The following is a 22693-nucleotide window of genomic DNA, read 5'->3' as shown; positions in this document are numbered from 1 at the left end:
TCTCCTGTATCGGTAGCCAATGAGCTCACTGCTCAGCATTCAAATATTTAGCTAATATCTGTGGTAGCAATAACCAGAAACCCTCCACCTTCCCCAGCTCCACCTGTATAGATCTGCTACGAGGTGAGTCATGTATGCTATATGGGGGTTATTCATATGTGTTGTATGTGCAGCAGCAGTATTTCTTACATGCTCACAGCAGCATGTTGTGGATGTATTGGCAGTAGCAAGTCTCGGAACTTGCTCTGCCGCAGCAGCAGCGTAGCAGATCTATTCCGCCAAGACCAAATACATAAACATTGTCATGTACAATACCATGCAAATCACTCCGAGAGTTGTCATGACAGAACTGTTTTTACTGTATTTTTGACCTTGGTGAGCATTAGAGACTACTTTAAAAAAGATTTTACTGACCCAAATTTTTGCAAGGTAGTGTTTAATTTCATGCTTAACCTTGCATCTCGCTGTTATTTCCTCTCTTTCTCTCATTTCAGTATTATGGTGTGTGGCGTACTGACCCTGATCATGAGTTGGGCGTCATTAGGAGCGGGCACAGCCACAGCTGTGGTAAGTTACTGTGTTTTCACATGACTGCCTACTTTAAACCCCTTTTGATCAGTGTCCAGTGTCCTATGAGTCACTTCATTTACTAACACTGTCCTGGATTTTTTTTTTTTAAGTGAATGTTTGTAAGGGTAGAGGGACATGAGCTGTGTGAACTCTTAGGAGATTATCAGGGTTCAGTGACTGCGTTTATGCATCTCGTGGTACATGCCAGTTTGAAAAGCTGATTACAAAGCCCTGGTCATTTAAACTAGACCGCCCACTGGCTTAACGGATGTAAACAGCCGTTCTCTCTGTGCCACTAAACAGGCCAATTTACAATTGTCTCATGTCACGCCTCGGTTTTCAGCTCTGCATTTCTCGGGCTGCATGCATAATAAAGATAGCAACCTGTATTTAACATTCTGAAGATGCCTTATATTTAGTTTTGACTTCTAATACAGTAATTGGGTGTGCAGTACCATACAGCTAGGAGCTAAGTGCCTTGTTCATGATGTCACTGGAGTATTGAAGGGGGATCTCGGGTACTTTACACTTCCTGTGACGCACTTACCTGACATCAAACATGCCACTTTTCATTAGTAGTCCAAATCCTCAATTGTGAATCCTCAACATTGCTTGAACATGTTTATAACTAACAAATGCTGTGAAAGAAATAGTAAGTGCTATTAGCATTTTGTCATGAAACATATGTTGTTCTAAAATACAATGTAATATGATAAATATGTATAGTGAATGAAATATATTTATTATAGTAATTCTATATTTAGGCATAATCAAATCAGAAATGTTGTTTTTATTTGTTTTTATCCATATGCTTCACTAATAATTTGACTAATATAATGATTGAGTGATATTGCCCGTATACAGTTCAATAAACATTTTAGATTCAACATCGACCAACAAAAAGCTACAAAATGACTGATAATTCTGAACAATGACAGATGATTCTGAACAAACTGGTGTGTTTGAACTAGGGCTGCCACTAACGACTATTTGTATTTCGATTAATCTATCGACTAATTTTTTTTTCTGATTAATCGATTAATCTAAACAATTAATTTCCCGCAAAACAAAAACAATTTTACTTAAAAATATTTTATTAAACCAAATGAAATCCAAATTTTCATGAAATCCTTTTTTAAAGCAAAAGTGAAGTGCAACACAGAGTGCAAGAAGCAAGTGTCCATCTCAGAGTCCAAATCACTGAAATCAAAGTTCAGTATTATAGTGTAAGAATAACAACATATCCACGTGTTCTAGTCTAATAATAATAAAATTAAAATCAAAAAACACTTTTTAAAGGAGTATTTACCAGAAATATTATTTACCAGAATTTATTTAGGTGAAAAATGTAAATGTGCAGTATTTCTGAAAAATACTTTTTAAAATATAAAATCAATTAATTGGATATGCTTTTTATTATTAAAATTTAATGGAACAATTAAAATGGAATCCAGAAAATAATGGAAAACAGAATTTGGTAGAGATAAAACTGTAAAAATCAATTAATTAGACAGGCTTTTTGATTAATAAAATTTAATAAACTAAATTTGGAAATAAAACGGATTTCATAGGGCCCTATAATTATAATCTTTTTAATTTTTTTGTGGTAATAAAAATGGATTTAAGTGAACAATAGCTTTTAAAATGACTTAAAGTACATATATAATAGCAATGATGCAATAATAATTAGTTCAAATTAAGTATCAAAAGAAAGAAATCATATGGTTTTATTGAACAAAACTGTTAAAATACATAATGTATTATAAACAATAGAGCTAATGTAGATTACGCGTTACAATAAAGGCCTGCAGGAGGCGCCGACGGCCTGACGATTATTTTTACACATTACTGTTTAATATTGACCAAGCACCATTTAATTCAAAGCTACACTTAATCTTTAATATTTGGCCATTTCTTTAGGACAGAAATGCTACAGCCGCTGTAATTAAATGAATATGTGGACATTAAACCGTGTAAACTCAGAGTGAGGGTTTGAGCTTTTATTTTGAAATCGTGATGTATTCTCCTGTGTTTGTGTAGATTTATAAATGATTTACCTTACAAATCTGATGAAATGGCGCGCGCTGCGTTCCCAGATGAAAGTTATAATAAACACAAACTCACAACAACATGCAGAGACACACAAACTTAACCTACACGCATGGAAATAATTAAAGACCATATACTGTGTTAAAACTGCATCGCATATAATTATTCAATTAAATCGTAGCTTTTGTGAATTCACAATTATGCTTAATAATTTTTAAATAGGTTTAATGTATCGTGCAGCCTTGTAAAATAGTCTAAAAATGTGTTTTATGGATTCTCGTCCGTGAAATGCGCCACTTCCGGTATTTTGCCGGTTAGTCAACGCGAGAAAAATGAAGTCGACGATTTTTAAAAATCGACTAGTCGCAACAAATCGATGAATCGTGACAGCCCTAGTTTGAACAAATCAGTGGCAATCATTTAGTGACTCACTAATAAAGATAGTTGTTTCATTCCTGAATCCTTATTTAATGAATCAACTAATTGACCTGAATCCATCTGTCCATCTATTAATTAGACTAGTTTTCCCATGCATCCAATCAAACTCTATATCGTAGAGTTTGTTTGGATGCACAGTCTTGGTTGTCAACCACAAAATACATGGAATGATTTTTCTTCTTCCTTTTAAAAGTTGAGAAATCTGTTTATTTTGTCATTCAAACTAGAGTTAGAATCTTTACTCTCTAAATAATATCTCTAATTTCAATTAAGAAATTAATTAAACTGTCAGTGAATTGGCTTACTTTTTTTAGCTCTAATCTTTGAGGAGCTACACATTAAGAGGCTAACAGTGAGCATGACAGTGATTAGAGTAAGAGCCGACGCTTCAGTCAGGATGTCTGGAGGGAACAGAACTTAAGACTGCTCAATGAGGGGTCAGAGCAGAGGTCGGGCCCAGCAGTAAAGTGGATTACTCCAGCAGTGCCTGACTACATTGATTCCCTCCTGTTACTGATAGTAAGAGAGAGTGGAAACAAGCCTTGAAGGAACATGTCACTCTCACACCTGCATTCTTTCCTTTTTTTATTATTATTTCAGAGAGAATTTACCATTGGGACCCCATTTGAATCACTCTATAGTGGTTTTGAAACAACAACAACAATGCTCTTGTCCAACAAACCACCGTTGTCCTAACCTCACCCTTAACCTTACCTAACTAGGAAACGATTGGTAATAATGTCGCTTAAATCAAGGGCATCCTTATACCTAGTGTTGGAATTAAAATCTAGTTGGTTTTGCCTTCCAGTTTGTCACTTTTGAATCTGAGTGCATTCAGAAAAATGCATGAATGAGATTTTCAGAGCTTTGTTAGAGAGAAGATTATCAGTGCAGAAAAAGGGTTCATAACAGGTTTCTTTGATCCTTTTTCAGTATCAAATGCTATGTGGCCATTCGATTTCTTTCTTTTGTTTAAAACCAGTTTTGCAGAATTGTACTTGTGAACTTGTTGTTTGGTCTGTTCTAGGGTGCCAGTGACTTTTGTGTCTCTCCTGACAAGTTCATTGTCAATCAAACCAAAGACTCCTTAAGTGCGGGTAAGTAATATTGCTCCATATTCCTGTGTCCTTTGCATGAACCAGATGTTTTTAACACAGCTGTTCAAAGGCATATCCTATATGTTAGTCAATGTTTATTGCACCAAAAACATAATGTAATTTCACACAATCATTTTCCACACTCTCTGACATTTAGAATGAAATAGTTTTTGCTACTTTACCTTTAAATGATCTCTATTGTGATTGGTGGCTTAATACTCAATAGCTGATATGTGGGTGGTCATAGTTCACCCAAAAATAGAAATAGTTCACCCAAAAATGAAAACTTGTGCTTGTAAAATGTACTTACTCTCAAGTCGTCAAAGATGTAGATGAGTTTGTTTCTTCATCGGAACAGATTTAGCATGTAATGTAGCATTACATCACTTGCTCACCAATGGATGCAGTGAATGGGTTCCATCAGAATGAGAGTCCAAACAGCTGATAAAAACATCACAATAATCCACAAGTAATCCACATGGCTCCAGTCCATCAATTATTTTGTGAATTGAAAAGCTGTGTGTGATTAACGAATCCAATATTAAGGCATTTTAACTTTAAACGATGTGGATTAATGTGATGTTTTTATCAGCTATTTGGACTCTTATTCTGACGGCACCTATTCACTACACAGGATCCATAGTTGAAACTGAGGCCTAAGGGTGAGTAAATTTTCAGCAAATTATAATTTTATGCTGAACTATTCCTTTAATGTGCTCATTATTAATGATGGTTTCCAAATGACCCATTTTGCTAGTTCAGTTTCATTCAATGGCACAGACTGTAAGCTGTTTGAATCTTCACTGTGTTTCTGTGTCCCCTGCAGGTATAGTGCACTATTACCTATACTGCAGCCAGAGTCTTCCCAATCCGTTCCAGCAGGTAAACGATTCCCCGGCACGTCAGCATTCAATTCCTCCCTGAACTCCTGACACAAGCAATTAAGGGAGCTTACATATTCATTTGACTTCTAATTGAGGCAAATACCCATGTTAAAGCCATTATAATGTTTCTGTAAAAAAATCTGCGTGGCTAATTAAATTATGAATAGGCGATATGAAAATAAACTTTGATCAAAGGGGGTCTCTTTTGTCTGTAGTTTTGGGATAATTAGATTTGTCTGGCTTTCTCGCATTGCCTGTGGGAATCCTGTGAAAGCTTTTCCACTGATTTAGACAGCATTCTCTGCTGGTTAAGCTGCTGTTTTGGAGGGTCTATTAAAGTAAATGTTCTGGGGGAATGTCATAAAGCAGATGTATAAGACAGATGTAACCATTAACCAAATTTTAAACCTTAATAACCATTAATCCAGATGTAAATGCAAATCCTCAGCATGGATAATGACCTTTTACTAGTAATTGCAGAAGGCAGAACCTATAGCATGTCTATGTAGAAATCATTTAGGTCAGTGGATCGACTGCTTTAGGTCACATGTTTGTCTGATTTGCTGTTGTTTCTGTATTGCAGTCTTTGACCATCTTCCAGAGGTCTCTGACCACCATGCAGATACAGGTGCAAGGTTTGCTGCAGTTTTCTGTCACTGTGTTTCCCACTGCAGAGGTGAGAGTGCTGTCAAAGAGGGTTCTGCTTCACATTCTCTACATCCTTTTTTCTAAACATTAATTTTCCAATTTGAATCATTTTAGAAAGATCTTCTAGGAATTCAGCGGATCTTGAACTCTTCAGAGTTCAATTTGCACCAGCTTACCGCCTTGCTGGACTGCCGTAGTCTGCATAAAGTGAGTCACATTTGTACTTTAACATACTTTATGAGTTTGTCATCTCAAATAGTCTAACTTCTACCTATCGCCAGTCTTGTTCACGGTTTTTTTTTTTTTACTATTTTAACCCAAAACCGCCCACAATGACAAATAAGAGTGTTCATGATAAAGAACAGGAGAATTGTTTTTAAAAAATTGGATTTAAAACTCTTTCACTTTTATGCCATTTTCAAAATTTTAATGTCTCCTGAAAATATCAGGAAGTGTGACCATCAAAAAAAAAAAAAAAGTGATTTAAACCTTCAGTGCATGTAACTGTACACAAATTATTATTTTTGAAAACATTTCAATGTATAATTTTTTTTAAATAAATAGTATTTTGTTGTTGGTCATTTGTTTATTTATTTTACAAATATAATATTCCCAATTCATACATAATATTTTTGGGGGAGTTGCACCACATGACATTTTATAACCTGAATTAACCTTGATTTTTCATAAAAATGTTGAATTTTCAATTTTTTTCTGCTTTTATGTTGGTTGCGCCACTTGACTTGGATTTTGCAGACAGGTTTTTCAAATAATTTTATTGTTTGTATTTGTTGATTTCTTATAGTTTTTTTTTTTCCATTTACAACCAAATATTAAATTTAATGTCTCTAAAAATGTCATGTGGTGTAACCATTGAGTATAAAGTAGTAATATTTTTCATGTAATTGTAATTATTTTCAAAATGGTAAATCAAATATTATTTTTCTTAAGGTGACCTTGGTATAGAGGTCTATATTTTTCTGCATGTCGGTTGCACCACTTAACTTAAATTTTTCAAGCAAAACTTTTTCAAATATTAACAAGCAGTGAAGCAGTTTTTTTCCTCTAATAAATAATAGTGAATTATTATCTCAAACTACTTAAAAACAAATAAGAAACGTGGTTAGGTCCTGTGTTTTTCTAACAGCGCTCTGGTCCTGCAGGACTATCTGGAGGCTCTGCTGGGCGTTTGCTATGATGGTGTGGAGGGGCTCCTGTATCTGTGCCTGTTCTCTCTGCTGGCAGCCTGTGCCTTCTGTGCCCTGCTGTGTGCTGTCCCACGTGCTTGGACCCTCATCACCATCAGGTACCATCCACCTTCCTGCCGTGTAATTGTAGTGCATGGCACCTGAGACCATCGGTGTGGCTGACGTGTGATTGGTTGTTCTTAGGGACAGGGATTATGATGATATCGATGAGGAGGACCCCTTTAACCCGCCGAGACGCATAACGCCGTATAACCCCAGCCGAGCTCAAATTCACAGTTTCTGCAGCTACAGCAGCAGCATGGGCAGCCAGACGAGTCTGCATCCTCCACTGCAGGCCACATCCAGCACACCAGAGTACATGTGAGTGAGTGTGTGAGTGTGTGTGTGTGTGTGTGTGTGAGTGAGTGAGAGAGAGAGAGAGAGCTGTTGTTTTCTCTCATGCTGACCCACTTATCTTTCTTCCTCTCCTGCAGGAACCAGTCCATGCTATTTGAAAGAAATCCTCGCTATGAAAACGTTCCGTTGATTGGGAGCGGTTCACCACCACCATCGGTATTTTGATTTCAATCTACCATTTACTGACAGTTTTATTCCATTTTTGTGTATTTGATGGTTTCTATATCACCAACCATCGTTCTGTTAATGTTTTGCAAAAATTAAAATAACTGCATACCCAACCCTCATGCCATTCCACAATAGAGCTCTGCTAAATCAATTATAAATCATTATATATAATATTAATACTATATTTAATTAATTTCTTTTGTTTGTAAATTCTCTTAAAATTTCCTGAAGAGCTAGGTCATCTAATTGAGTGTAAATGGTTAAAACTGGTAAAAATACTCCATACTGTCTTTTACTGGACAAAAATAAATCAAAGTTAAAATTGCAATCCAATACTGGTAATATAATACATTATGATGTGTATCATATCTTGAGGTAGTTGCGGATTTTTAGCACTATTACAAACCAGTATGACTTGCTTTCTTCTGCAGACCATAGAAATATTCCATTTTTTGTCAGTTGTTCTTTTAATTATCACTTTACTAAACTATTCAAAGGTTTTGGGTATGTAAGATGAAAAAGAAACTCATATTTTTGTTCAGCATCTATTAAATTGAACAGGAAAGGCATTTATAATGCTACAAAATATATGTATTTTAAATAAATTCTGTTCTTTTGAAGTACCATGATTGTTTTCTACATTGATAATAGTAAAAAAATGTTTCTTGAGCAGCATATTAGAATGATTTCTAAAGGATCATGTGACACTGAAGACTGGAGTAATTCAGTTTTCATGACAGGAATAAATTACATTATAAAATATATTCAAATGGAAAACGGATTTTTAAAAGTGTAATAATATTTCAGAATTTTCTGTTTATATGGTAATTTTGATCCAAAAACAAATGCAGCCTTGTTAAGCATAAGAGACTTCTTTCAAAAACATTTAAAAAAATCTTACTGACCACAAAACTTTGAAAGGTATAGTGTATATTCATCATAATTCTTAATTATGGTGAAAGTTATATTAGGGCCAATAAGATTTCATTAATGTAACCTGTGTCCAAGGTTGCTTTGTGTGATTGTGGTGTTCGAAATCACAAGAACTGAAGCTGAAAGCAGACATGGAGCATTACTGCCCCCTGATGTTTCCTTTTTTTGTTGAATATCCTTGCAGTTATAAAGGGAATAAGGAAAAATTACTATTAATTATTAATACTAAATTATTAATGAAAATTAATTAAAAACAGTCCTGTCTTGATTTAATTCAAAGCCGAATTGTTCATCAGACTTGTGCAGATTGTGAGCTGCAAGATGAATCATAAATGAAAGGGTGTAATTGAAAGGATTATCTAGTGAGTCGAATTGGTTGAAGCATTGCAGAAGGCGTAAAACTCATCACAGGACAGTCTTCTGTCTAATGAACCGATTCCCAACTTCATTTTGAACTGTCAAGAGTCTGTATTCACACAATGATATTTCACAGCTAACTCAGTTCTTTTCCTGTCTTTTATCACATGTGAAGTTATATCCTCAGACATTTAGAAACAGTAAGTGTGCCCGTCCCCCCCTCAACATGCCTTTTCTCTCTTTGTTCTCGTTTCCTTCCTCTGAGGATATCATCACCCACTCCATAAACATTCTTTACATCCCTTTAAAGGGGACCTATTATGATCTTTTTTACAAAATGTAAAATAAGTCTCTGATATCCCCAGAGTGTGTATGTGAAGTTTTAGCTCAAAATACCCGACAGATAATTTTTTTATAGCTTGTTAAAATTGCCACTTTTAGGGTATGAGCCAAAACGCGCTGTATTTGAGTATGTTGCTTTAATGCAAATGAGCTGGTGCTCCCGGAGAAGTGGGCGGAGCTTCAAGAGCTCACGCTCCACATTAGCAGTGCTAGCCATTGCAAATAAACATTCCACGATTAGTACAAGCCTGTCATCTTTACAGAAAAAAATAGTCATCTGATTGTACTGTGCATAATAAATTTGCATTTATGAATTACACAGACAGGGAGCACAGCGCGATAAAAATAACAGCATAGCTGGTCTCATGGTGCATGGCATGCTATCACAAACTTTATAAGTCCCACTCGTGATTATGAGCTCAACAACCTGAAGCGATCGACTCACATTGCTTTCATATGCAACTTTTAACTACCACATTCCTATTCATGATCATTCATTGGCAGCACCAGTGAAAACAGGCAGAGACGATGGTAGCTTTAGCATCATTAGCCTAACAGAGTGCCAAGAAGCTCTTTCAGAAGGGCAATTTGGAAAACAAACGCGTGATACTTACGTTCACACACGAAGCGTTGGTATTGATTTCTGCACGTATTGGGGATTTTACCGATTTTTTTCCAGGACATTTCCTTAGACAATGAAACTTAACCACAGTGTCCTCAGCGGCTCAGATGGAGGAAGTTAATGGAGACTATATGTTCGTTAGTGCATCCCAAAACACAACACTTGAAATGCCTCTTTGGCGTTGACACTGTGTATCTCCAGCAGCTACAGCATGTAAACAGTAATGGCGGAGTACTACTGCTTCACTCAGTGCTGTGTTTATGCTAATAGGGCAGCGTCACAAATGGACGGGACTTTTCCCCTCAGTGACGTGAACAGAGGAAGAATCTAAAACTGCTCGTTCTGAGAGACTGTTTATGATTTTTTAAGATTATAAATAAATGAGTGGGTGGATTTTTACCATTGTTTTCACACACTGCGGCCACACAACTGTGTTCAAACACATTATAAAAGTGATTTTTGCATAATAGGTCCCCTTTTATATATAAGAGCACTGAGCAGTTTTTCAGATGTTGTCTTTTGCCAAAAATTCATCCAACTCACCTTTTTCTTTGCCTGAAGTCCTGTTCACACATACAGTGATTTCATTTCTGGAGGTTTCCACGCATTACTTTTTTATTATTATTATTTTTATTTTTCTAGTACATGAGCAGAAACTAATCACATAGAGCAGTGAAATTGCTCACAGTAACTCCTCCATCTTGCTGACACACACAGTGCTTGCGAGTCCTCTTGGCAAGTTAGTATTTTCATGTTCAAGTCACTTTGCATATATAGAAAGGTGTGTGTATATATGCACATACACTTTTTATATATGCATATTTAGTAATCAATATGCAATGAAGTTCAAAAGTTTGGGGTCAGTTATTTTTTTTTCTTTCTTTTTTTGAAAGAAATTCATTATTTTATTCAACAAGGATGTGTTCAATTAATAAACTTTTTTTAAAGATGTTTATTGTTAGAAAATATTTTTTTTTTTTTTAAATAAATGCTGTTCTTTTAAACTTTTTATTCATCACAGAATCCTGAAAAAAAGTATCAGAGGTTCCAAAAAAATATTAATCAGCACAACTGTTTCCAACATTGATAATAAATCAGCATATTAGAATGATTTCTGAAGGATCGTGTGACACTAAAGACTGGAGAAATTATGCTGAAAATTCAGCATTGCATCACAGGAATAAATTATACTTTAAAATATATTAAAATAGAAAATCATTATTTTAAATTGTAATATTTCACAATATTGCTTTTTTTTTCTTCTTTTTTTTTTCCCTGTATTTTTTATCAAATAAATGCAGCCTTGATAAGCATAAGATACTTCCTTAAAAAACATTTGGTAGTGTGTGCATATATATATATATATATATATATATATATATATATATATATATATATATATATATATATATATATATATATATATATATATATTTGTAAAGCTAAGTAACAAAGTATCTGACAGGAAGTTTGTGAGAATGTCATCACTTTTAATGGTAGTGACTGCATTGCTCTCCATTTGCATAATGGCACTGGCCACGCCCACATCACATTAAAAAGGATTGCTTTACCTTATTTCATGTCAAAACATCAACTCTCATTGAAAATTAGTGATTTTTTTCAGTGCAGATCTCTGTATGTGTTTGTGAACGGGGCTTGAGGGTCTTTTGACTGTTTTTCACAAATACCAATATCTAATGTCAAACACCTTTAACATTTGTTTCTTTATTCTTTCTTTAACAACCGCAGTATTCTCCCAGCATGAGGACCACCTACCTGTCTATGACTGATGCCCAAATAAGACACCTCGGGACAGACTTCCAGATTTAGTTTTCCTGGTTCCTCGTTCTCAAGAGGTCTCCAGTTGCATGAGATGCGTTCCTTTAATAGGCGATCTCTCGTCTCATCTCAAAGGAGGACACATGTGGATGTTAAAGCACAAATATTTAATGCATCAAAGGGAGTTCTCAAAGACTGCATGCCATCCAAGTCTCATCGAGAAAGGCAAAGGATAGCTCAGAGGTTTATGGGTGAGCTCTGACCATGTAAATATTCGCTTATTCTCCTCAGGGGCTCACCAGATCATTAATAAATTGTTTTCTGTGATAGCAGCCAACTGGATCAGCCTGGTGTTCGAGATTCAAGTTTTGATTAGCACTTCAGCTTAGGGCATGCAAATTGTGAATAATAGCTAAAGCAAATGATAATGAAAAAATAATGGTTGCTTTTTACCACACAAAGGCCTTGAGCTCGATTATGAGCCTTTAATTAATATGCTCTTGACTTTTGTACAGGTTAAATAGACACCAAATCATATCGAATGAGAGAAATGATCAATTGGATGGGCTTCTGTGAGGGTCTGCTGTAATGAACATGTTTTGCATGAGGAACATGGTGTTTTGTTGGTGCCTCTCTTTAAATATAAATGTCTGTAATCTAGTAGACAAATATGTCTGCTATTCATTTCAGACTATATTTATGAGCGTCATGGCACAGAACAAAGATAAATATTATAATCATATTCTGCAATGGTAGATATGGGGATGAACAATTTGGAAATCACAGACAGACTAGGTGTGTGTTGGTTCAAGCTTTTTAAAGTATCTTTGTCTGTATGCCTGTGTATTCAAGCTAGATCAAAGCTGACAAAGCCTATTTTTCTAGTTTAAACACTTTTGTGTTTCCACTGACGTATTGTATAGACCTGGCCATTTCTAAAGAAATTATTGTTATTGAGGTTCATAATACTGCTGTTCGGACAGGCAGCTGTTTATTATCCCAGTGAATGGAAAAATAATAAAATTAGATTAGATTATACATGTTGAATTCTACCACTATTATTGTCTTTATTAGTCATAACATTTAAAAAGTGCTGTTTTTTATTATTGTTAATGTAATACGTTTTTGTGACATTTCATTCAATAAATAGTTTTTACTGAAAGTTACTTTTTTTATTATTCTTAATTTGTGCTGTAATGGAAGGCTGCTTCTATCGTGGAATTAAAAAAAGGGGGGGGGGGGGGTGATTGCGACTTCATCTCGCAGCTCTCACAGTTATGAGCTTACATGTTGCAATTCTGACTTTTTTCTTTAAATTGTGAGTTTATATCTCACAATTCAGACTTTTTTCTCTATTATATAGAGACGTCTATTTGAAGTCTGCAAGACAAATAGATTGTTTGCTCATCTGCAATGGATGGGATGTTTCCTATCAGTTGTCAAATAGATGTTTATTAGATGTCTTTAAGATGTTTATGATTTAGATTGTATGTAAGACGTCTGTCAGATGTTTAACAGACATCTTACAGATGCTATATCATATTGCCTGTGTTTTGGTGGTCACTGAAGGCGTCAGTTCATTTGGAAACAGGTAATGAACGTCAGGGGCGGTAAATAGTGATATTATTAGCCTATTATTATTATTAGCCTACTGTATTCTCGCTGCATCACCAGACAGCCCAGCTGCATAGTTGCTAAATGCGCTTAGCGAGCATTGGCATGTTGACATGTTGGAGCACACCTTTTCTATGTGTTATAAAGTAAAGAGCAGCTGGTATTTCATTTGAGATGTGATATTAGCTGTAAGGCGGGAATGTGGTTTATTCGCAATGGGAAATATTTTTGGCATACAGGGACGAGTCACCAGTCGAGTGACCGATCACGACAGGGCGATATTGGTAAGAAGAATCAATCAATCAATCAGTGAGCATCACACTCTCTCACACACACGTGTGTGTTGGGTTTGTGTCATTACATACACGTGTAGATATATAGAGCAACATACTGGAGAGCGTCTGAAATCAGTTCAGCCATACTGACGAACGGATTAGATCAGCTGTCCTACTTTACACAACACAGAATAGAAAGCCGTGGAGAACAGAACAGTAGAATACAACAGAACTGAGTTGAATAGATCTGCGGCTAATAGAATAGAATTGCATGCAATGGGCATAAAGTGTTAGAGAACAGACTCGGAGTGTGCTGTATGTTATAGAGAGCAGTTTATCATAGAATACAACAGAACACTGTTCTAGGATAGAACAGAATGGCTTTTATTGAATAGAATAAAACAGAATTATATCAGACATAATGTATTAGGATAAAGTGTGACAGAACAGTATTGAGTAGAATGGAATAGAACCACATCTACTGTAGAATAAAACATATCAGTATCTATTGTATAGCATAAAAACCTGAACAATAAAAGCATGATACAATTTATATTTAATATACAATTTGCATTGTTTTATAATAGTATACAATATAAACTATTATATAATAGACCAATGGTTCTCAAACAAGGGGCCTCAACAAATTTACAAGGAATCAAACTAAAAGTATTTCAATTAATTAAATTATTCATTAAATGTATGATTAGATATGATATATAATATCATATCTAATGTAAGTAATTGAACTCTATATTAAAATGCAAAAAAATCCAAATGAAATAAAATAAAGGTATTATTTTATTATTATATTAAGGTATCATGCAAAAAACTAAATGAAATATAAAATAATGAAAATAAAAGTATTTCTATTAATTGTTTACAATAATTGTATACATATCATGTCTAATAAATGTTATTCTTTAAATTAAAATGCTAAAAAAATCCAAATCAAGATGAAAATATGTCATATAAAAACCCTTTATAGTAATAGTAAGTTAACTCTAAATTAAATTAAAATGCTGAAACAAAATACAACACAATTCATATAAAAAACTTTACATTCAATTATTTGCAGTAATAGTAATTTAAGTCTAAATGAAATAAAAAAAAAACACAAAATCAAGATGAAATCCTCAGTTCAATAACTATTGTTTTCATTGAAGAACAGTTCTGGAATTACAAAATGAGCTGTGGTTAATTTAATATATCTATACTCAGTTTCTGTTAATAAGTCAAAATTACAGAAGAAACAATATAAATATCTTAGTCTATATGGGGGGGGGGGTCTTTGAATATTGTGTTGCACAATGGGGGTCTTCGAGTCGCACAGAGTCTGCTGCCTTATTTATCAGAACACAGGAACAAGGTTTCAGTTGATCCATGTCTGAACTGTGATATCATGTTTTGACAGCTGTTTGTTCATTTTAGTCAAGAACTGACGCTTCTATGAATAAGAAGTGTTTCTATAAGTGAACTGTCATGTTTCTGCATTACATCCTGTCACTGGATCACAGCAACTGAAACAGCAGAGAGATCAACTGAAACAATATCAGAAGAAAATCACATTACAGCTGGATAAAGAGCGACGTCTGGCCAAACAACTCCTGAAGGATGGCAAGAAGGAGTAAGACATTTCAGATTACACCGATACAAGTGCACTCATTATGCAATGCTAACATTCATGATAGCCGTCACCCTGAGTCAGCCATCAATGCCTTGCACAGTGCCTTTATTGTGCCATCTGCATCGTACATGGCAAAAGTGATTTCGGTTTAACAGATTCATTAATACGTGTGATTCATGCACTTCACAGGCGAGCTCTTCTGCTGCTCAAAAAGAAACGCTACCGAGATCAGCTGCTGGACAAGACTGTCATCCAGACATCCGGCATCCAACCTGGAGCGCATGGTGGGTTTAGATGATATTATTTGGTTTTATTTAAAGGTATTAAATGTGATACACACTGCTATATAGTTTGCAATAATTCGATTTTTTTTTTTTTTTTAGTACCTATGCTCTTAAACTGCATGTATTTGATCATACACTCAAAAAGTGATATTGTGAAGAAATATTTCTATATCTATTTGAAAAGTATTTTAATGTAATTTATGTGATGCTGAGCTGAATTTTCAGCATCATTACTCTAGTCTTCAATGTCACATGATCCTTGAAAAATCATTCTAATATGCTGATTTGTTGCTCATTTCTTATTAGTAATGATAAAGATTTTTGCTGCTTAATATTTTTATGGAACCTGTGATGCACAACCATTCAATTGTTTGGGGTAAGAAATTAATTCAATTGTTTGGGGTAATTAAAATTTAATTAAATTATAATAAATACAATTTTTATCAAGCAAGCATGCTTTAAATTGTTCAAAAGTGACTATAAACACATTTATAATGTTACTAAAAAGATTTTTACTTCAAATAAATGCTGTTCTTTTGTACTTTTTATTCATTAAAGAATCTGATGAATCTGAAAAAAAAATTATCAACATTTCCACAAAAATATTTAGCAGCAAAAACAACATTATTAATAATAAGGACCCTTATTAATAAATGAGCACCAAATCATCATATTAGAAAAATAAAAATATGAAGTATCATGTGACTCTAAAGAAACTGACTGTTTGTTTATTTGTTTAATCATATTGTGGTATTACAAAAAGCATGAGCAATATAAGTTGTATTTTGATTGTCTCATTCAGGTTAAAAATATTGAATTTGCTCAGATTGAAATAAAGGTCATTGAGGGTTTAAAAGCTGGGAATGACTGTCTCAAGCAAATGCACGAGGTAAATCTATATATAGACCGAAACTATAGTTCAAATCACAGATTTGCTGTATTGTAACAAGTGTATGCACCTGCAACAGTTTAGTAATCAATTATCGGTGGTGTTAAATGCTGTTATTAGGAGCCAAGATGATTCATTGGTCTGTTTGGTGTTGTGCGGTGGGCGGTTTAGTTAGTAGCAGCATGTTTTGGGAACTGTTGGACATTGTTGTAGGATTAAAGGCTTAAACATAAAACTCTTAGATTACAGCAGACCCGTCTTTGGCTTGGAATTTCCAGAACCCCTCGAAATCCCCTGCCCTTCTCTAAGTCCCACCTTTAAATTGTAACTACTTTAATACCTGTTTCTGTCCATTATATTATCAAGATTTTGCTGCTTTTTTAATATAAGTCTTTGGAAGATCCATGCATTTGATACCCAAATATACATGAGTAAGAACACCAATATTCACAGTATCATGTGTTGCAGGAACATTATAAACAAGTCCAGCCCATATAAGAATAACACCTTTTCCATTTTAACTGCTTTATATGAGCACGTTTTACTGAAATCTGTTGACTGATTCATTTCTGTGGGATGTTCTGTTGGGATTGTCTCAGTGAGCTGTAGTAAACGGGGTGGAGGTCAGCGAAGGGTCAACAATGTTATGAATATATAAAACGTTATTTATTGAATTTGGCTGAAGTAATTAAAATTTTTTTTGCCTCAGATTGATCTTTTTTCTTCCAGAATTACCCACAGATCCATTTCCATCTGTGCCTATGGGGGAGACAGGTGTTGGTTTACTGTCAAACACAGCACTGTGTGAAAGAATGACGTGGCTCTCTTATTTGGTTTTTGATTGCTTTCTGCCACTCGCTTTGTGCTCTGTGTCTTTGCAGAAAGAAAAGAAGCACAAATCAAGCTGGAGCGAGAGATGCTGGCAGCGTAGTGTTTGATCCTGCAACCTGGCTCATCACTTTGTTTTGAATGAAAGGAAGAACAAGGGGAATGCAAGTGGCAGAAAAGAAGGCTTTCTAAGGATATTTAATAGGCACGCATCAGAATCAGTGTTCCCATAGTCATGGAAAACTTGGAAATATCAGGGTATTTTATAATTTTTTATTTTCAGACTTGCAGAAAACAATGAAATGTCAACAAAAAGTAATGGAAATTTCTTGTTAGTCTAATTTATTTGTAATTGGCTATAATATATTATTGCAATTATATATATTTTTAAATATTTAAAATTATATTTAAAACATTTTCTTTTTAAAAGTAATTACGATCGACTTGAAATGTCATGAACAATAAAGGTTGGGCAAACCATGTAGATATAAATGCTGTTGTTACAGATTTTTCTACTAAAATCGACCTTTGTTAGTTTAGGTAAGTTTGCTTGAAGCATACATGACAGTTCAGAAACAATTCATATTTGGTTTTGTTCAAATAAAGCTATGAACTGTGAGCTCTGTTATGTGGAACTAGTAAACGTGGAACTAGTTGTTTTTTTCATTAGCAAATGCAAAAAGTGAACCTTACTTCAACACTTTTTCCTTGTATCTTTTTCATTGCTATGTATCACAGCTATAAATTAGCCTGTAGCATTGTTTTATAAGCAGTGTTAGCTGTTTTGCTAACTTCTGCCAGACTAGCTAGATAAGTCATGATATTCGTTCATTTTGAATTAATCTTATTGTGAGTAACAATTACTCCCCAAAAAAGTTTATAGCACTTTTACAGATGTGTTTTAAACAATGTGCTTTTTTAAGCCTGTTCATGTATGCAAACCCTAAAAGAGTTTGAGTTATAATCTGTGCATTTGACTGTTGTGTGCGTTTATTTCGTAGTCGTGGCTCTTACAGATGTGTGTTAGCATGTTATGACCAGCAGGGGGCTCTAAATATCAGTAATTGAGAGGAAATGAATCTGTGCTGACACATGCACAGCTGCCAATCCTCTTCCGATGGCTCAGTTTGTGATTAATGTAAACATTCTGTTCATGTATGGATGCATTTATATCCATATATGTATCTACATTTATCTTTAATACTGTAATTATAAAGGTTTTTCTCTGGCTCTCACAGCCATGAAAAACCTTGAATGGATTTGTGTGTGTTATATTTAGTCATTTAGCAGACGCTTTTTTCTTGTATGTGTATATATATATATATATATATATATATATATATATATTGAAATTAATACTTTTATTCAGCAAGAATGCATTACATTGATCAACAGTGACAGTCCACTCACTGAAAGTGTAAGGACAAATTTTAAGTTGTGATAAGTGGGTAGAAAATTTACATCCGGGAGGAGGCGGGCACAGGTGAAGCGTAGCCACGCCTCCAGGGCGCGAGTTAGAACACGGGGCGGGGCTACTCTTCTAAGCCCCTCCTCCATTCCATTGCCTCCGCTCGGTACTGTTGAGCAGAGATCAGACTCCTGTAGATCGGAGCGCGGATCCGCAGCTGACCCTCATCACACAGACACACTGTTCGGATAACACATCACGTTCAGCAAAACACCGTTTATGGTTTTAACTGAAGACTTCACAATGTCTCGCACCGACGAGGTCCACCGCATCACGGAAAATGTCTATAAGGTAAAATGCATTGATCCAACTGATGGAACAACTTGCCGATCACAGATGGTGATCTAATAAGACTTGTGCAACGAAAGTGCATGCTTTTTAGATATGAGTTATCGTCGTGGTTTACCGTATTGCATAAGATGATTCTCTTAATCATCTTTTTAGATAAATATAAACGTGGCTTTACGTTTATATTTATCATCGTTAATGAACTTGATGGAAGATAAAGTTTGTTGTTCTTGTTGCTCATGTCATTTAAATGAATTGCACCATGAGAACAGAAGTGATTTGCATTGGTTTCTTTTTACTTGTCTGACACAGTAAGAACATAACCCTTCCCAGTCTCTCTCTTCTCTCTCTCTCGCTCGCGCACACACACACCCACACATACTATCTATCTACATTATTACTTTTAACGACTCATATAGCATAACAGATTTAGTTGGTTTCAGTTAGTTTTATTTCTCCTTTTTACCAAGAAAAACTAAATAATTTAACGGAAACAAAAACATTTAATTTGAATTATTTTTGAGTATTTGCAATTTAATTTGCAATGCAGTTATATTTAAGGCAAGTTTGTTAACTAAGTGGTCACAAATGTATATACCTATGGCTGTTTGCAGGTATGTCTAGCTTAAAATATTATTTTAGTGCGCTAATTAGTTTGCACAAAACAGTGCACTACCTGTAATGCACTTCCCTTATCTAAGAGATTGCCAATGTTACTTTTCATGACTGATATGATATTGATTGTGTGTCAATGTCTGGTAACCGATATGCAGATTTTGTAATTGTTTTAATTCTGCATTTTGTCTAAGAAAGTAAATACACATTTTATGTAATACATAAATATTATTTATATATAAAATACAAGTAAATGCATGCATATATATATATATATATATATATATATATATATATATACATACATACATACATACATACATACATACAGGTCCTTTTCAAAAAATTAGCATATTGTGATAAAGTTCATTATTTTCTGTAATGTACTGATAAACATTAGACTTTCATATATTTTAGATTCATTACAACACAACTGAAGTAGTTCAAGCCTTTTATTGTTTTAATATTGATGATTTTGGCATACAGCTCATGAAAACCCAAAATTCCTATCTCAAAAAATTAGCATATCATGAAAAGGTTCTCTAAACGAGCTATTAACCTAATCATCTGAATCAACTAATTAACTCTAAACACCTGCAAAAGATTCCTGAGGCTTTTAAAAACTCCCAGCCTGGTTCATTACTCAAAACCGCAATCATGGGTAAGACTGCCGACCTGACTGCTGTCCAGAAGGCCATCATTGACACCCTCAAGCAAGAGGGTAAGACACAGAAAGAAATTTCTGAACGAATAGGCTGTTCCCAGAGTGCTGTATCAAGGCACCTCAGTGGGAAGTCTGTGGGAAGGAAAAAGTGTGGCAGAAAACGCAGCACAACGAGAAGAGGTGACCGGACCCTGAGGAAGATTGTGGAGAAGGACCGATTCCAGACCTTGGGGGACCTGCGGAAGCAGTGGACTGAGTTTGGAGTAGAAACATCCAGAGCCACCGTGTACAGGCGTGTGCAGGAAATGGGCTACAGGTGCCGCATTCCCCAGGTCAAGCCACTTTTGAACCAGAAACAGCGGCAGAAGCGCCTGACCTGGGCTACAGAGAAGCAGCACTGGACTGTTGCTCAGTGGTCCAAAGTACTTTTTTCGGATGAAAGCTAATTTTGCATGTCATTCGGAAATCAAGGTGCCAGAGTCTGGAGGAAGACTGGGGAGAGGGAAATGCCAAAATGCCTGAAGTCCAGTGTCAAGTACCCACAGTCAGTGATGCTGGTGTTGGTCCACTGTGTTTTATCAAGGGCAGGGTCAATGCAGCTAGCTATCAGGAGATTTTGGAGCACTTCATGCTTCCATCTGCTGAAAAGCTTTATGGAGATGAAGATTTCATTTTTCAGCACGACCTGGCACCTGCTCACAGTGCCAAAACCACTGGTAAATGGTTTACTGACCATGGTATTACTGTGCTCAATTGGCCTGCCAACTCTCCTGACCTGAACCCCATAGAGAATCTGTGGGATATTGTGAAGAGAAAGTTGAGAGACGCAAGACCCAACACTCTGGATGAGCTTAAGGCCGCTATCGAAGCATCCTGGGCCTCCATAACACCTCAGCAGTGCCACAGGCTGATTGCCTCCATGCCACGCCGCATTGAAGCAGTCATTTCTGCAAAAGGATTCCCGACCAAGTATTGAGTGCATAACTGAACATAATTATTTGAAGGTTGACTTTTTTTGTATTAAAAACACTTTTCTTTTATTGATGAAATATGCAAATTTTTTGAGATAGGAATTTTGGGTTTTCATGAGCTGTATGCCAAAATCATCAATATTAAAATAATAAAAGGCTTGAACTACTTCAGTTGTGTTGTAATGAATCTAAAATATATGAAAGTCTAATGTTTATCAGTACATTACAGAAAATAATGAACTTTATCACAATATGCTAATTTTTGAAAAGGACCTGTATATATAAATATAAAATCGCCAGTATATTTTGAGGCTTGTTTCCCATAAACCTGTATTGGTTGCTATGTTTATTGGCATGTGCTCCGTCGGGCATTCCAGCATAGGTGGTTCAGGGAGGAGGGGACTTGCTGGTGTGTGTTGCAACAGGTTCAGTCAATGTGTGTCTCGTCAATGCTTCAATAGATTCCCAACGGGTTCCTGCTGCAGTTTTTGGTCTGTAACTTTAAAAAAAAAAAGTTGGTACTTACCACACCATAGGATTTCGGCTCTCATCAGATACTTAAGTCCGTTAAATAGGCCACCTGAAGTCCAACACCTAAAACGAGGACAAAGAAACTATTCTGGTTGATCAAGGGCAAGCGGATGTCTCCCGTATCTGGGGTGTTACTCTTAAAGCATTGGAAAACTGACTACAAGGACTAGCATACAGCGCGATTCGCATTTTATTTTCAACCGTTCTGGCAGATATTTAAATCAGTTTGTAGATTTACATTCCATAAACCCAAAGTGGGTTAGACCTCATGGGAGGGGTTCGAATTAGTCCACTAGCTGTCTATTGGTGATCTGCCGGTCATTTAACACAGAATCGTTGTGTGCCAATTCTTCGAGGGCTGGATCATTCTTCCAAATCCACCCGCTATTCAGATAGCTTGTTAAATCAACCAGCTAAAGAACATTGACTGAGTTCAAAAGGAGAGCAGTATTGATGAGTGTTCTGTGTGAGCGAGAAAGAGCGAGAAAAGATAAGAAGGGTAAACATCAGTGGTGGGATGTTAAACATCTGCTGAAGTGTCACAGGAAAGCCAGAACATGCTCTGTGACTCAACGCATGGGTGTACCAGGGCGTGCGTGTGTGCGTGTGTGATCGGTTGTTACTCAACTGTGCACACAAAACACTCCCTACCTGCGAGCGATGGCTGTGGAGTTGCCATGGTTTTAAAACAAGCCTCACCTGTGAGTCACAGCCGGCCCTCAATCACTCAGCCTCCTGTTGTCAGACTCTCAGCGTCCAGTCATCCAGACAGCACCGGGCTCAGCCGAATCTCTCTAATCCCATCAGCCTCCAGGCGAGCACCGGCAGCAGGCCTGACGGGACCTTTGCCAGCTGGAGGGTGACATAACTGCTGTCCGCTCACCTGCGTGTGTGGGAGAGCTGAGGTCAAGCCACTTAGGTGCAGTGTGAGGCCAGACTCTTGCTGTGTGATAATTAGCATGTGGTTTCGTTGGACTTGCGTGTGTTCTTGTGTCGCTTTGGTGGTAACGATCCTCAGTGCTCGGGAGTTAGCTTTAAATATGTAACACAAAGTTGTGGCTTTGATTCCCAGGCAAAACATGAATCTTACACTTACTAAAACCTCTTGAATTAAAGTGTCTGTTGAAGTGAAGTGAAGTGACATTCAG

General features: G+C 35.8%; 2 protein-coding genes and 1 pseudogene across 5 annotated transcripts in view; all 3 read left to right on the top strand.

Annotated features, from left to right (window-relative positions):
* The window catches only part of LOC306869083 (protein tweety homolog 2-like), a 54488-nt gene extending 41833 nt beyond the window's left edge, over positions 1-12655 (top strand). The window contains exons 6-14 of the mRNA XM_079415678.1: positions 495-567; positions 4085-4154; positions 4981-5036; positions 5622-5714; positions 5801-5893; positions 6850-6992; positions 7078-7254; positions 7368-7446; positions 11462-12655. Coding sequence (XP_079271804.1) covers positions 495-567; positions 4085-4154; positions 4981-5036; positions 5622-5714; positions 5801-5893; positions 6850-6992; positions 7078-7254; positions 7368-7446; positions 11462-11542 — 865 coding nt within the window. The 3' untranslated portion in view covers positions 11543-12655. The remainder of the gene's footprint in view (positions 1-494; positions 568-4084; positions 4155-4980; positions 5037-5621; positions 5715-5800; positions 5894-6849; positions 6993-7077; positions 7255-7367; positions 7447-11461) is intronic.
* A 665-nt stretch (positions 12656-13320) lies between these two features.
* On the top strand, positions 13321-17118 carry LOC306868263 (charged multivesicular body protein 6-like; annotated as a pseudogene). Its single transcript has 5 exons — positions 13321-13389; positions 14898-15007; positions 15197-15291; positions 16094-16180; positions 17062-17118. The product of its transcript is annotated as a charged multivesicular body protein 6-like (transcript).
* Positions 17119-18579: 1461 nt separating this feature from the next.
* LOC306869084 (BAR/IMD domain-containing adapter protein 2-like) overlaps positions 18580-22693 on the top strand; it is a 97154-nt gene continuing 93040 nt past the window's right edge. The window contains exon 1 of one of the 3 annotated variants that reach the window (XM_079415680.1): positions 18580-18767. In XM_079415680.1, coding sequence (XP_079271806.1) covers positions 18696-18767 — 72 coding nt within the window. In that variant the 5' untranslated portion in view covers positions 18580-18695. The remainder of the gene's footprint in view (positions 18768-22693) is intronic. The other 2 variants (XM_079415679.1, XM_079415681.1) reach the window with 2 other exon arrangements.

Source organism: Barbus barbus (genome assembly GCF_936440315.1).
Source record: "Barbus barbus genome assembly, chromosome: 4".
NCBI classification, from domain to species: domain Eukaryota; kingdom Metazoa; phylum Chordata; class Actinopteri; order Cypriniformes; family Cyprinidae; genus Barbus; species Barbus barbus.
Note: the sequence above shows the minus strand (reverse complement) of the source record. Positions and strands in the feature narration are given on the sequence as shown.